Below are 13,282 nucleotides of genomic sequence, written 5' to 3' on the forward strand. Positions count from 1 at the left end.
GATGACCGCCAGACAGAACTAGTCGAACTGCCTCGCCCGGGAGAGCGCCGAAGCAGTCGATCTCCCCCTCTCCCCACCCCGCCCGGAAAAATCCCCATTAGATAACAAGCGGTTGCTTCCCAGTCGGAGGAGATCGGCTGCTCCCTCCTGCGACAACGGAAGGGAAACTTTTCTTGGATTTCCCGCAAAATGTTTCTCTAGGCCTTTCCCAGAACAACTGCAAAACGTGATGGATGGATTCATGTAAGAATTCAGCAACCTCTCTCGTTTATCCTCTTCTTCAGTTATCACGCCAGCAATGCACTTTGATGCAATTATTTTAAAGCAATAATTAGACGTACACTTATTGAGCATTCTTTCAAAATAGACTTTTTGAGGGGCTGGGAGAGATGGCTCGGTAGTTAAGAGCCCTGGCTGCTCTTCCAGAGGACCTGGGTTCAATTCCCAGCATCCATGTGGCAGCTCACAACTGTCTGTAACTACAGTTCCTGGGAATCTGACCACCACACATAGACATGCTTGCAGGTACAACACCAATGCACATAAAAAAAAAAATAAATTATTTTAAAAAATAAAATAGGCCGGGCGGTGGTGGCGCACACCTTTAATCCCAGCACTTGGGAGGCAGAGGCAGGCGGATCTATGTGAGTTCGAGGCCAACCTGGTCTACAAGAGCTAGTTCCAGGACAGGCTCCAAAGCAACACTGAGAAACCCTGTCTCGAAAACCCAAAATAAAGTAACTAACTAAATAAATAAATAAAAATAAAAAATAAAATAGACTTTTTGAGCGAATTATGTTTATCTTGAAAGACAAGCAGGAACCCACAAGCGGGATGTGATGCAGGTTCTCAAAGAGCGGAGAGGTCAAAGTTCACATGGTACTGTAAAGGGACTGGTGCCAAAGAATGAGGCTGGACAGATAAAATAAAAAAAAAGTCCAGACCACCTTAGGCCAAAGGTAGAATTCAGGAAAAAGCCAGGGGGAAGAATGATGAATTAATCTCCAGCAAAGGCGGCAGCAGGAGCGCAGAGATACAAACTATCGTCATTACACTACAGACCTGAGGTGTACAATTGCGAAAAAACATTCCAGGACACCTGTAATTTTATTTATTTTTATTTTTTAAAAGAAAGAGTCTCAATATGTTGCTAAGCTGTCCTGAAACTTGTTGTGCAGACTAGGTGAGTCCTGAACTCACAGAGTTCCACCTGCCTCTGCCTCCTGAGTGCTGGAATTAAAGGCGTGTGCCATGACAAACTTGTAATTTTTAAAAATGGATTTACTTTGATTCATTCATATCCTCCAATTTTTTGTTTTAATAAACTCCCTCACCCCAAGAGTAGGCAAGTAGGGTTAAAAATAATGGAAGAGTAGGGGCTGGAAAGATGGCTCAGAGGTTAAGAGAACTAGCTATTCTTCCAGAGGTCATGAGTTCAATTCCCAACAACCACATGGTGCCTCCCAGGTACCTATAATGAGATCTGGTGTCCTCTTCTGGCATACAGGCATACAGGCATGCAGAACGCTGTATACATAATAAATAAATAAATCTTTAAATAAATAATTGAAGAATAGCCTCTTCTAAAACAAAATACTTAATGTTTTCAGGAATCTTTTCTCAAAAATACTCCATAGTCGCAAGAATAAAAAAATGCTTATCTTTTATTATTTTTAGACATTTTAGAAACATGTTATTCACTTCGATAATGTTGTAAGAATGGTATTTGTCGCAGAGGACACTGGAGATGAGCGGGGAACCTACCTTTGTGTCATCTCAAGCATCGCTAGCCTATCATTCAGAAAGATTAATTCTGGATGGATTGTCCCCTAAATGTGAAAGACAAAACAATAAAACTTAAAGTCATGTAAAATAATCTCTTTATAATTTGAAGTAAAGCAAAAATGTCTGAAAACTGTTAAAATATTATTTAATCTCAGAAGACTGGCAAACTATATGAACATTGAGAACACCTAGAAATTAAAATTTATCATGACCAAACAACAGACTAGGAAATATTTTAATATACATATCTATATAAAGCTCCATTTCATACCACAATAACAATGATCAGAAATCCAGACTCAGCCCCTACGGCAAGCAGCCAACAGAAAATGGGCAAGAGACCGGATTAGGTAGCATATGCCCATAGAATGGAGCCGAATAGGTTGCAGACACATGGGAGATGCTTACTCTCACTAGTGGTCAGAAAACGTGTAGCTAAATGTCAAAAGGAAAATACCGCTAAGCACTTATCCAGTGGTTAAAACTATGGGACTGGCAGTGTCAAGACTGAGGAGTAATGTGAGCTGCAACCGGCATGAGCTTCAAGGTGTTGTCTAGGATACTCAGACACCGCTTCAGATCCTGCAGAGACCATACATTCAGAAGGACCCTACACTTCATTAACTCTCAGTTGTTGCCATTCTAGAATTCTTGCTGGTGTTGCCCCAAGCTTGGGTTTAAAAGTGAACCCTGAAAGGACACTGGAGATGAGAAACTTGCGTGCTCACAGCGGTGGTGTCCGCCGTGTCAACACTTACACTTCAGGATGCCCAACAAGCAGAGAATTCGTTTGTGCCTATAACACGTGGGAGTTAAGCTAGACTCAAACGACGTCTGTTACTGAATACAAGAAGAAGGGAGGACAGTGGCCGGCCCTAGAAGCCAAGTTCTCCTTGCTAGACAGACCTCACTCTGAAAGGAGAGAGACATACATCGTTCTAAAAAATGTAAATAATCTTGTTGTATGCCTTTTTTCCACTGCTGTTCCTTTCTGGTAGCAGAAAAGCACTTACATGGAAGGGAGACACGGAAGGAAAGGGGAAGATAGATGTCTTACTGTGGCACCTCTTCCTGCAGTTCACCAACTCAACCAAGCCAGAGTGGAGAGTATTACTAACAGATCCGCTCAGGCAATAACCCTGGCTTACAGCCCCATATCAAAGAGCACGCCTTTAACAGGCAACTCTAGGGGGCAGGGCAGGGTCACAGCGAAGTTAAGACCTGGATTCCCTTCCCCCCTCCCCTCCCCCCACTTGTTTTGTTTTTGTTTGTTTGGTTTTGGTTTTGGTTTTACAAGACAGGGTTTTTCTGTGTAGCAGCTCCTAGAGCTTGCTTTGTAGACCAGGCTGGGCCTCGAACTCACTGAGATCTGCCTGCCACTGTCTCCTGCATTCTGGGATTAAAGGTGTGTAAAGAGCTAGTTCCAGGACTGGCCCAAAGCTACAGAGAAACTCTGTCTCATAAAATCACAAAATAAAAAGGTCTGTACCACCACATCCAGCCAAGTTCTCTTCTTGAGAAAAGCATAATTCTGCCAGGTGAGAACAATGAATGACTCTGGGTAACAGTATTTGAGAAAGAACAACACAGGAGCTCTTAAAGTAGTTGTACAACATGCAGAATCGTTGCTGTGTGCATCTCCTATGTGCCTTGGTGGCCAGGCTTGCAGTCTTCAGTTTCTGTTTTAATCATTCAAGGCATAACCTAGGGCCAGGACCTGAAGGAGGTTTCTAGATGGCAGCGTATGTGCAACCCGTACACCTAAGGTATACATAAATTAGCAAGATTTTCTATTCAAGCTAGCTTCTCTTTGGGCTTTAGCCAGAGTTGGACATGTGCTCTATTAAAGAGCTTTTTCTTTTATTAATCTCTAATTTTACAGAGTAATTTCTCATTGGAAAGGCATATTAATTCTAGAACAACACAACTAGAAAACACAAGCTTGACATCTGCATTCAATACTAAAAACAGTAAAGATTTAAGATGCAACTATTTTTGCATTTTTTTAGTTTTTTACTTTTTGTTTTCTTTCTCTTCCTTCCCCTCCTGTTCTTACTGCTATTCCTAGTCTTATTATTCTTTCACAGAGTCTCACTGTGTTTGTGTCTCTGTCTAGCCTAGAACTCACTATTCAAAACCACGCTGACTTCAATTCAAACTCACAGATACCTGCCTGCCTCTGCCTTCCGAGTGCTGGTTTAAAGGCATATGTCATCATGCCCAGCTTATATCCTTTTTAAACTTATGGAATTTTGTTGGCAGTTTGGCTTTAATGGGTACAACTGAAACTTTGTAAGACTGGTGGATTACTGTAAAAGCACCCAAACTTTTAGTCCAAGTAAATTCTTTTGTGGGTTTTTTTTGTTTTTTTTTTTTGTTTTTTTTTTTTGTTTTTTTTTTTGTTTTTTTTTTTTGTTTTTTTTTTTTGGTTTTTTGAGACAGGGTTTCTCTGTGGTTTTGGAGCCTGTCCTGGAACTAGCTCTTGTAGACCAGGCTGATCTCGAACTCACAGAGATCCGCCTACCTCTGCCTCCCAAGTGCTGGGATTAAAGGCGTGTGCCACCACCGCCCGGCCCCAAGGTAAATTCTTTAGGCATGAATTTTCTCCAGTGTTTACTAACCATTAGAATGCCCACACACTGGAGTTGCTAGGGAAGTCATAGTGACACTATATAAAGCTCACATATGCTCAGTAAAGGTCCCTCTTCACTGAATGTCACAGGAGAGGTCGGATTTGGTAGCTCTTGAGGAACTGTGACGATTGTCGGGGGAGGGGGGAAGTAAGTTATGAAACAGAGGAAAGAATGAACATAACCATCATAAAACAGACTCCTAAGAACTTTGACCAGTCAGACTCCCTTCTGTAATGGAGAGCTCCCAGTGATTTTTAACATGAATGTGTCTGGAGATAAGAACTGGAAGAAAACTGAGTAGGAAAAGTCCTATAGTTTTGTGGCTCAGTTTATAAAAAACAGTCAGCATTGATGCTTAAGTCCTGAAGTTTTCCTGCAGCTGTGAATGTAGGGTATAATAAACACCGCACCCCCCCCCCCCATTCCTGGGATTTTTGGAATGATTGGATTTTTTGTTGTTTATAATGAGCTCTTCTAATACATTTGAATCCAACTCCAGAGGTGGTCTGTAGTGTAGCAGGCAGTTTGAAAAACATGACAGTCGTGCCTGAAAGATTAAGACAATAACACACTGGAACAACCAACCGCACCCTCCTGCTCTTTAGTCCCATTTCACGCTCAATATCCGACCGAACCTTGGAACTAATCCCTGGCAAAAAATATTGAGGAATGGCTACATGAACCTCTCCTGAGTCTTGTGAATCATCCTAGCGAATCGGAAGATTTGGAGAGTGTGTTGTGTTTATAACTTGATGGAGAGGAGCCAGTAGAGGGACAAACAGTTAAAGTCACAGAGATAAATGATAACAGCCACCCTGGATGGTATTCATGGCGGCAGTCAAAGATGAGATTTAGGTAGGGGGATAGACGGTTCCCCGCTAGAGATGGAAGAAGAGTCTGTTATGTCTTGGACAGGAAGCACTAAAAGCTCACGTGTTGAACTCATGGTTCCCAGCTGGTGGCAGTGTTGAGAGGCTAATTAACTTAAAAGGGATGGATTGCGTCATCGGAGGCGTGACTTTGAAAGGTATATCTTGTCCCCAATCTCTTTCTCCTTGCCTCGTGGTGAATTAGAGGATCTGATGATACCGGTATTTCTGAGTGTTCCTATTATTGTTATGGAGAAGAGTTTAAATGTCCTCTGAAGGCTCATATACTAAAACTTGGTTGCTGGCCTAATAAACCAGGTCTCTTGAAGGGAATTTTGGCACTCTAGTGCTTACACATACACTCTCTCTTTATCTCTCTCCCCCCTCTCTCCAGTCCCCCCTCCCCCTCCCTGCTTTCCAGCTGCCAGGAAGTAAGCATCCTTCTGTACCAATACTCCCATCATAATGCTTTGACTTATCACAGGCTCCCAAAAGACACTGAGGTCAAGCAACCATGGACCGAAACTCTGAGTCCACATGGTGATTTCCTGTCCAGGCACATGCCTTACCCTAGGAAGCCAAAAGGTGCTCAGTACAGTAACTCCCTCTTTCCTCTTGTTGCTCAACATAGTAAGACAGAGACTTTTTTCAGTTTGTAGTTTGATAAAACCGTAGTCGTTAGAAAGAAGAGACCTCAGAAATTTCGCTCCAACCGTTCTAGCTACCAGTTTTCATGTGTGTTTTTACAGAATACTGCTGTTTTTTGAGAATTCACGCAGGGGTATCGCATGCCCCTGCAACACCTCCTCTGAACTCCAGGGGGAGCTGTTCCCAAAGAGGAAGACCTGAGAAGTTGTTTTTCAGTCGAGATGTCACTGTCCTGTCTCCCGCTTCGGAGATGACATTGCCCCCCCCCCCCCCCCAAGACCTCTTTTTTCAGTAGCATCCGTATCGTTCCTGTATAAACGGTTGAATATTTCAAAATAGCAGCCATGGTTACTTAAACTCCCTGTTGCAAGCTCGTTGAAGCACTTTGAGGAAGGAAAAGAAGAACGTAGTAAAATTCAAGTGGCACTGTGGCAGGGCTGCCTTCTGCCGCCGCAAGGATAAGCCGTTTTTGCCCTGGTTTGGCCTGTTTTGTTGTGGTTCAGTGGTTCATCCATCCCCATCCACCCCCACCCCCACCCCCCACCCCCCAGTGTGTACACGTTTTCTTCCGTCTAAATTTATTTGGTTAAAAAAGGAAAGGAAAACGAGTTTCTCAGTAAATCTGTATTTCTTTCCGGACGGGACAAAGAGAAACTTTAAAAGAAGTAACCAAGACCCCCCCATCCTGGCCAGGAGGCCGCCCATCCCGGGGCAGCAGAGGGTGGTGGCTTTCCCGGATTCCCGCCGCTGTCTCCCCCCTTCACTTTCTTGGCTGGTCTCATCGGTCGGTCACATCCCAAGCCGAGGATTGCTGGAACCATTCAAAACACGAGGACAGGAGGCGGGGCGCAGGGCCGGGGGTGGGGTGGTGGCCCAGGTCCTGCAGGGGCATCCCTGGGGAGCGGCTCCCCGCGTCATATGGGACCCGCCCTGCGAGGGCCGGGGCGAGGCGTGTTGCAAGCTCGGGGCAGCGGTCGAAGCGCTGGATTTCCGCGGTTGTGTAAGGAGGTGGCAGCTGCGGCGACAGCCCTGCTTCGCCGCGTGGGGTCCGGGGCTCGGCGATGGCCGGCCTGTGCGGGACCCGTGGCGCGCTGTCCGCGCACATGCTGCTGTTCGACCTGCCGCCCGCGCTGCTGGGCGAGCTGTGCGCGATCCTGGACAGCTGTGACGGTCCGCTGGGCTGGCGCGGCCTGGGTGAGTGCGACCCAGAACTGCCCGTCCTCCCCGCAAGGGACTCAGCTAACCCAGAGACCTGCCCCTCTCTCCTCTTCCCTTTCTGATACCTTGGGCGCTGCAGTATTAAGTTGGGAGTCGGGAAAATCAGATATGGAGAAGGCATCTCGCGCTTGTAAATTATTCCTGTTGCGCTCGCTTTGCAAAGTGCGCATAAATATGCAAATGTTATCACAGGTGAGTGATGTCACCTGGCTCTACAAAATGGCCCAAATTATTTTAATATTCAAACATTTTTAGAGAATTAGAGATGTAACTCAATTGTTAGAGTGATTATCTATGCATGAATGAAGCTGTAGGTTCAATTCCCTGGCATGGAATAAAACAGACCGTGGTGATGCCAACCGTGGACAGGTGAAGTAGGAGGGTCAGATATTCAAGGCCATTCTCTCCTATGTAGAGAGTTCTTGACTGGCTTGGGCAATGTGAGACTCTGTCTCAAAAATAAAAAGCAAACTATACTTTTTTTGAACTTTAAGATATCTATTCTTTGGTGTTTTCTTTTTAAAATTTATTTTCGTTTTATGTTCATTGGTGTTTTGCCTGCATGTATGTCTGGGTGAGGGTGTCAGGTCTCTTGGAACTGAAGTTACAGGTGGTTGTGATCTGCCATGTGGGTGCTGGGAATTGAACCCAGGTCCTCTGGAAGAGCAGCCAGTGCTCTTAACCACCATGCCATTTCTCAAACCCCTTTAGTGTTTTCTTTGCTCTCTCTGGCTCTTTCTGTCGCTCTATCTCCTTCTCTCTGTCTCTCTCCCTCTCTCCTCTCCCCCCCTACCCCCCAGCTCAAGGCGCATATACTCCTGTAGCAGCCAGAGGACAACTTTTGGGAGTCAGTTTTCTCTTCCACCACGGGATCCTGGGATGGAACTCAGGCTTGCAGAGCCTACTTTGGTGTTTTCAATGAGTCTTCAATAATTTACAAGGAAACACTATAGTTCACAGTGAATGTGATTCCCGGTTCTTTTAATTAAATGCATTTTGCTTATTTGCCAAATCTGGTGTAACAAAATTGTAAAGAAAGCCTCTTTATTTTTGACTAGAAAGTTATCTTTAAAAATCCATTTTATGCAGATTGAGCCACTGTGTGTTGGAAGCGGTAAGGTAATGACAAAAATCTCTGCTTTGCTATGGCAAGTGATCTCTTTGGGGTTAGATTTAATACCTCAGGCTGTCACAATTAATGTTAATTGGAAATAAATGTGAGTATTTTTAAACCACTTTAACTGAATCAGTGATTTTTCTTCCCGAGAACAGCAACCCTGTGAGCAGAAGACTTCGTTGTGGTTGGTAAACAGCATGCTTGCAGCCGCTGAAACTCTAGCATCTGTGTGAACTTGCTTTGGGAGTGGGCTAAGGATAGCAACCCAAAAGTAGAATTTGCTTTCTTAGCACGAGGAAGGGCTCGGTTCTGTCCCCAGTATCTACACAATTTATTCAGTGATTTAAAACTATAATTTCATATATATGATGCTCTATCTGCATGTATACCTGCATGCCAGAACTGAGCATCAGATTCCATTATAGATGGCTGTGAGCCATCATGTGGGTGCTGGGAACTGAACTTGGGACTCCTGGAAGAGCTGCCAGTGCTCTTAACTGGAGAGCCATCTCTCCAGTCCTAAACTATAATTTTAAATTAAGATCTTTCGGCAGACATCTCAGAAGAGGATACTTTGGCAAAACAGAGCAATCTCCAGCCTGCCATTGAGAGATAAGATCCCTTCCCTATCAGTTTGTTTCCCTATTTGAGCTAGAACATGGCATAGGCAGCATTTGTATCTATATATTTCTGAGGATTATTGCATTTTGAAAACAATTTTTTTTTGGTCCAGTGGGGCCAGATCATGTCATAGCTAATGAAGGCAGTCAGCGGAGGCCATGAAAATGTAAGAACGTGTGTCCTATTTAAAGGGAACAGTCAGCACTCAGGCCCTGCTTCCCGCTGCTTTTCGGGAAGTCCAGCTCTATGAACTGGCTTCTTTTCTCTCGCCTTCTCCCCACCTTTCTCTATAGCATTAAACTCCAAATAGTCAAACCTCATACCCCCCTCCACCCACCTGTGGCTCAGGTACTGTAGTCATTGCAAGCATTTCTATACATAAGGACACCAGGTTACAAATTTTGAGGTCACTTGCCCATGTCTGTGAGTTCGGAAGTAGCAGAGCCAGGACTCTGGCTAGGGGCGTCTGTATCCAAGGTTCCTGTTCACGTTGTTAACCACAAGTCACCCTGCCCACTTCCACCTGCTGTTATACCCTTCTCTTGTGCATCTCGCAGACCCCTAAAAGAAAGCATTTCTGACTTGGAAAAAAACCTTCAGTGTGCTGTTCACACACAGCTCTTTTACACAGTTCAGTGTGCTGGTTACACACACGGCTCTGTGTCACTGTTCAGTGTGCTGCTTACACACACGGCTCTGTGTTACACTTCAGTGTGCAGCTTATACACACAGTTCACTTTTTGCTCCTCAACTGGGATTTGTCTTTCTCACTGTTAGACTGAGGTTGATTCTGGGGGAGATCACAGAGGCAATGTTTAACCGGGGTCCATACTTCTGGTGTAAATCACCTCTGTCCCATTTACCATGGGCTAAGGCCGTATCTGTTGGGTACCCACATGCTAACGTTTCTCTTGGTCCTCCTCTTTCCACATTGTCCTCTTCAGAAGGAGTCACTGTGTCCTTCCCTTACTTCAGGAACAGCCAATGGGCTTCCCGTCCTGAAGACAGACTGCGGCTTGACATTGACCACTGTATTAACTCCTCCCAGCATGCAAGGCTGCCATTAGATCTCACTTCTACTCTAAGCTACCAACCCACTTATCTCGTCTCCCTCAAAGGGGCTATTTATTCTATTAGTCCATTGCTCTATCCTTTCTTGAACTTTCTCCATTTCAGCTTTCATCCCTCACTGATCCAGATGCTGAACCTCCACAGCATGGCTAAATGCACTGGTTGTCCCCAAGATTTCATCTTACTTGACACATTGGTTTGTCCTTTCTCCACAAAGCACTGTGTATTTATAGAACTGTACTCGGGTCTTATTTTATCCTTTTGTGACAGATGGCTCTTTATCTCTTATGATGCCTCTGGACTGTGCCCATGGCCCACAGCCACTACCTAGGAATTCTATTCAGATGTCACTAATCGCCAAGTTTCTAGCCTGGGTCTCTCTTAAACGTGAGCATCACCTTTCTGTTTACCTACTTGACCGATGTTTTCAAATTCACATTCCTCAAATGTCTCTCCTCTACTCCCCGAAGTTTTCCCATTTTAATAGCAATCTTATCTTTTATTTATTTAGGCCAAAAGATTAATATTTTGTGACTTCTCAGCTTTTTCTCCCCGCAAACGACATCCTGTCTCTAAGCAATTGTTATTATGGACTTTGCCTTTTAGATCTATGTAATAACATAACCACGTACCACGGTGACCACAGCTATCTTCAACCAAACCAACATGAGAGTTTTATGTGGATTATGTACCTGTCTTCTAGGTGAGATTTTCTCACCCTTCTTTTTAAAATGCCTCCAAAAAAGAGCAGTCAGTGGGCTTTTTACACATGAAATATCGCTGCTTCATTCATAACCCTGAGATAGTGTCCCATCTTGCCTCTGGAGCACCCACATAACATTTCTTCCTCCTCTCTCTCTATGTTGACTTTCTGTTTCTTGGACTTACAGGACAGTTGTCCTGCAGACAACCTTGAGGCCTCCCTCTTCACCTACTCTATGCTTTGGCATGCCTTGAAAGCACCTATAAAATTGACAACCCGGTGGGGCAGTCATGGCCCTGAGGCAGAGGTGGACAGATCTCTGAGTCTGAGGCTAGCCTGGACTACAGAGCAAGTTCCAGGGCAGCCAGGGCTACACAGAGAAACCCTGTAAATTGGTACCCTCCTTATGCTCCTTATCTCTCGTGTTTCACTTTCAGCTACACCACTTCCCCATTTTTACCTTCCATATTTGATATTGTTTATTGTCCATCTAGAAATATGCTTCCTACTGACGGTTATTCTTGACTGTCGACTTGATTGACTGGGACGGTGCCTAGGAGATTGGTAGAGCGTCTTCTGGGGGTGCTGAGAGTGTTTCTAGAGAGGGGTGATCATGAGAGGGAGGTTGCACTGAGAGTACACAGCACCGTGCCACAGCCTGGGCCTGGAATGGAATGAAAAAGATGGCGTAGCCCTAGTGCAGATATCCCCACTTGCTCTGCTTCTTGGCACCCCTAAACTTAGCTGCTAGACTCCTCCATATTCTACCACAGTGCTTCTCAATCCTCCTTGTGCTGACCCCAACCATAAAACTGTTTTTGTTAAATTTCATGACTGTGATTTTGCTAGTTATGAATTGTACTGTAAATATCCGTGTTTTCCAGTGGTCTTAGACCCCAAAGGGGTCATGACTCACAGGTTGAGAACCACTGTCCTGCCACAGTGGACTGAAACCTCTGAGCCTGTGAGCCAAAAATGTTTTCTCTCCTTAGGCTGGTTTATGCAGCCTTTTGTCGAAACCTTGCCAAGTCTAACCGACGCACCTCATGAAGGAAGCTATTCGGGTGTTACTGTTTGTTGTTCTTGTTTCTGATCTGCCTGTTTCACACTGATTCCTAGCATCTAAAACTAGAGATGGAACAGAGCCGCCGTTTACACCGTGAATCAGTTAATGAATAGTCAACTGAGACTTTTTTTTAGACATCCAAAATCTTACTAGGTAGAATGTTTAACGAAGACTACACTAGTAAGGTGCTGTAGTAACTGCTTGTAAAGATTCTCTGATTTTATAAAGAGCGAACTTATATAAATGCCCCAAGGAAGACTTTAGTGGGAGAGAGACATAGGGAAACAGTATTGGTCATTTTCAGTGAATGACATTACCACAGACTTTGTTGTTTTTAAGACAAGATCTCGTTGTGTGGTTCTAGTTACACTGGAACTTGCTACAAAGACCAGGCTAGCCTCAAACTGAAAAGGATCCATCTGCTTCTGCCTTCCAAGTACTAAGATTAAAGGCGTGCGCCACCTCACCTGACTGAAAGCTGCCTGGCCTCTAAGTTTAGGACTGAAGTGCTGGTGTTGAGAACAACTTGTTCTCATGCCAACGCCCAAGCGCTGTTAGCTTCAAGTCATTATCTGTGTCCGGGAAACATGTACATTGGGGAACATTTGAGAGATTGTCACAGTTTCTCCCACCCTTACTCTTATTATGTTATAGAAATCTTCCTCAAGTATGGAATAAAGACTTCACATGTGCATAAGTTTAGATAAGTATTATTTCTTGCAAATTGGCTTACTCATGGTGTTACCGCTGTCTAGTATGAGGAATACAGGCAACTTACACCTTTAATTGTGTTTTCTTGCTTTGGAATTTTAAAGTATCCTTCCTCATAAAGGATTTGCTATTGTTCTTGCCTTCTGAAATCAAACCTATTTCTTTTGTGAATTTTGTAGAAAAACAGAAAAGAATCAGCTTAGCTTTCCCATTATGTCACCCAGAAACAAACAGCAGGAGCGATGCCTTAACTTCCTAGGGCTTTGGCATGTGGTCACATGCAAATACAGAGATTGCAAACTGGGGAGTGTTGCGTTATTCTGAAAATCCCCCTCCAGAGACATATTTGCATATGGAGACAAGATTTCTGTCACTGAATTCCCCAGTGGTTAGCACTATCTAGACATTTGACCTGTTCAAAACAGCCTGCAAAGACTTCTGAGCATCTAGAGATATTGTCTGATTGTTACCTTCAGGTCAACAGATTTCTCAACTTCTCAGGTCTCCTTATTTTTAGATTTCTATTGTGAAGAGGTGTCTTTTAGTAAGATTTGCTTTCCAAACAATGTTTTTCTACAATGACAGCCCACTTTTCTTACTTTATCTTTTTATTTTACAGTCCTTTTTAACAATACAGTTAATTATTGGGAACTTTGCTCTTTGATTTATGAAGAAATAAAGCCCTATATTCTGGAAGAGAAAAAAGTAAGGAAAGTACTAGGGGAAACTAAGAATATGAACTGTAGCTAACTGGCCAAGAATTTACATTCCCATTGCACCAAACTGAAGTTATTGTTTTATAGAATTTTATGGTTGCAGATAATTAGTCTTTCTTTAGTG

The 13,282-nt window shown here is 43.9% G+C and overlaps 1 protein-coding gene across 1 annotated transcript in view; it reads left to right on the forward strand.

Annotated features, from left to right (window-relative positions):
• The first annotated feature begins 6,924 nt into the window (after positions 1 to 6,924).
• Irak3 (interleukin 1 receptor associated kinase 3) overlaps positions 6,925 to 13,282 on the forward strand; it is a 55,416-nt gene continuing 49,058 nt past the window's right edge. Inside the window, exon 1 of the mRNA XM_057757817.1 lies at positions 6,925 to 7,129. Within this exon, the coding sequence (XP_057613800.1) occupies positions 6,997 to 7,129 (133 nt within the window). The 5' untranslated portion in view covers positions 6,925 to 6,996. The remainder of the gene's footprint in view (positions 7,130 to 13,282) is intronic.

The sequence above is a fragment of the Chionomys nivalis genome, chromosome 25, assembly GCF_950005125.1.
Source record: "Chionomys nivalis chromosome 25, mChiNiv1.1, whole genome shotgun sequence".
Lineage (NCBI taxonomy): Eukaryota > Metazoa > Chordata > Mammalia > Rodentia > Cricetidae > Chionomys > Chionomys nivalis.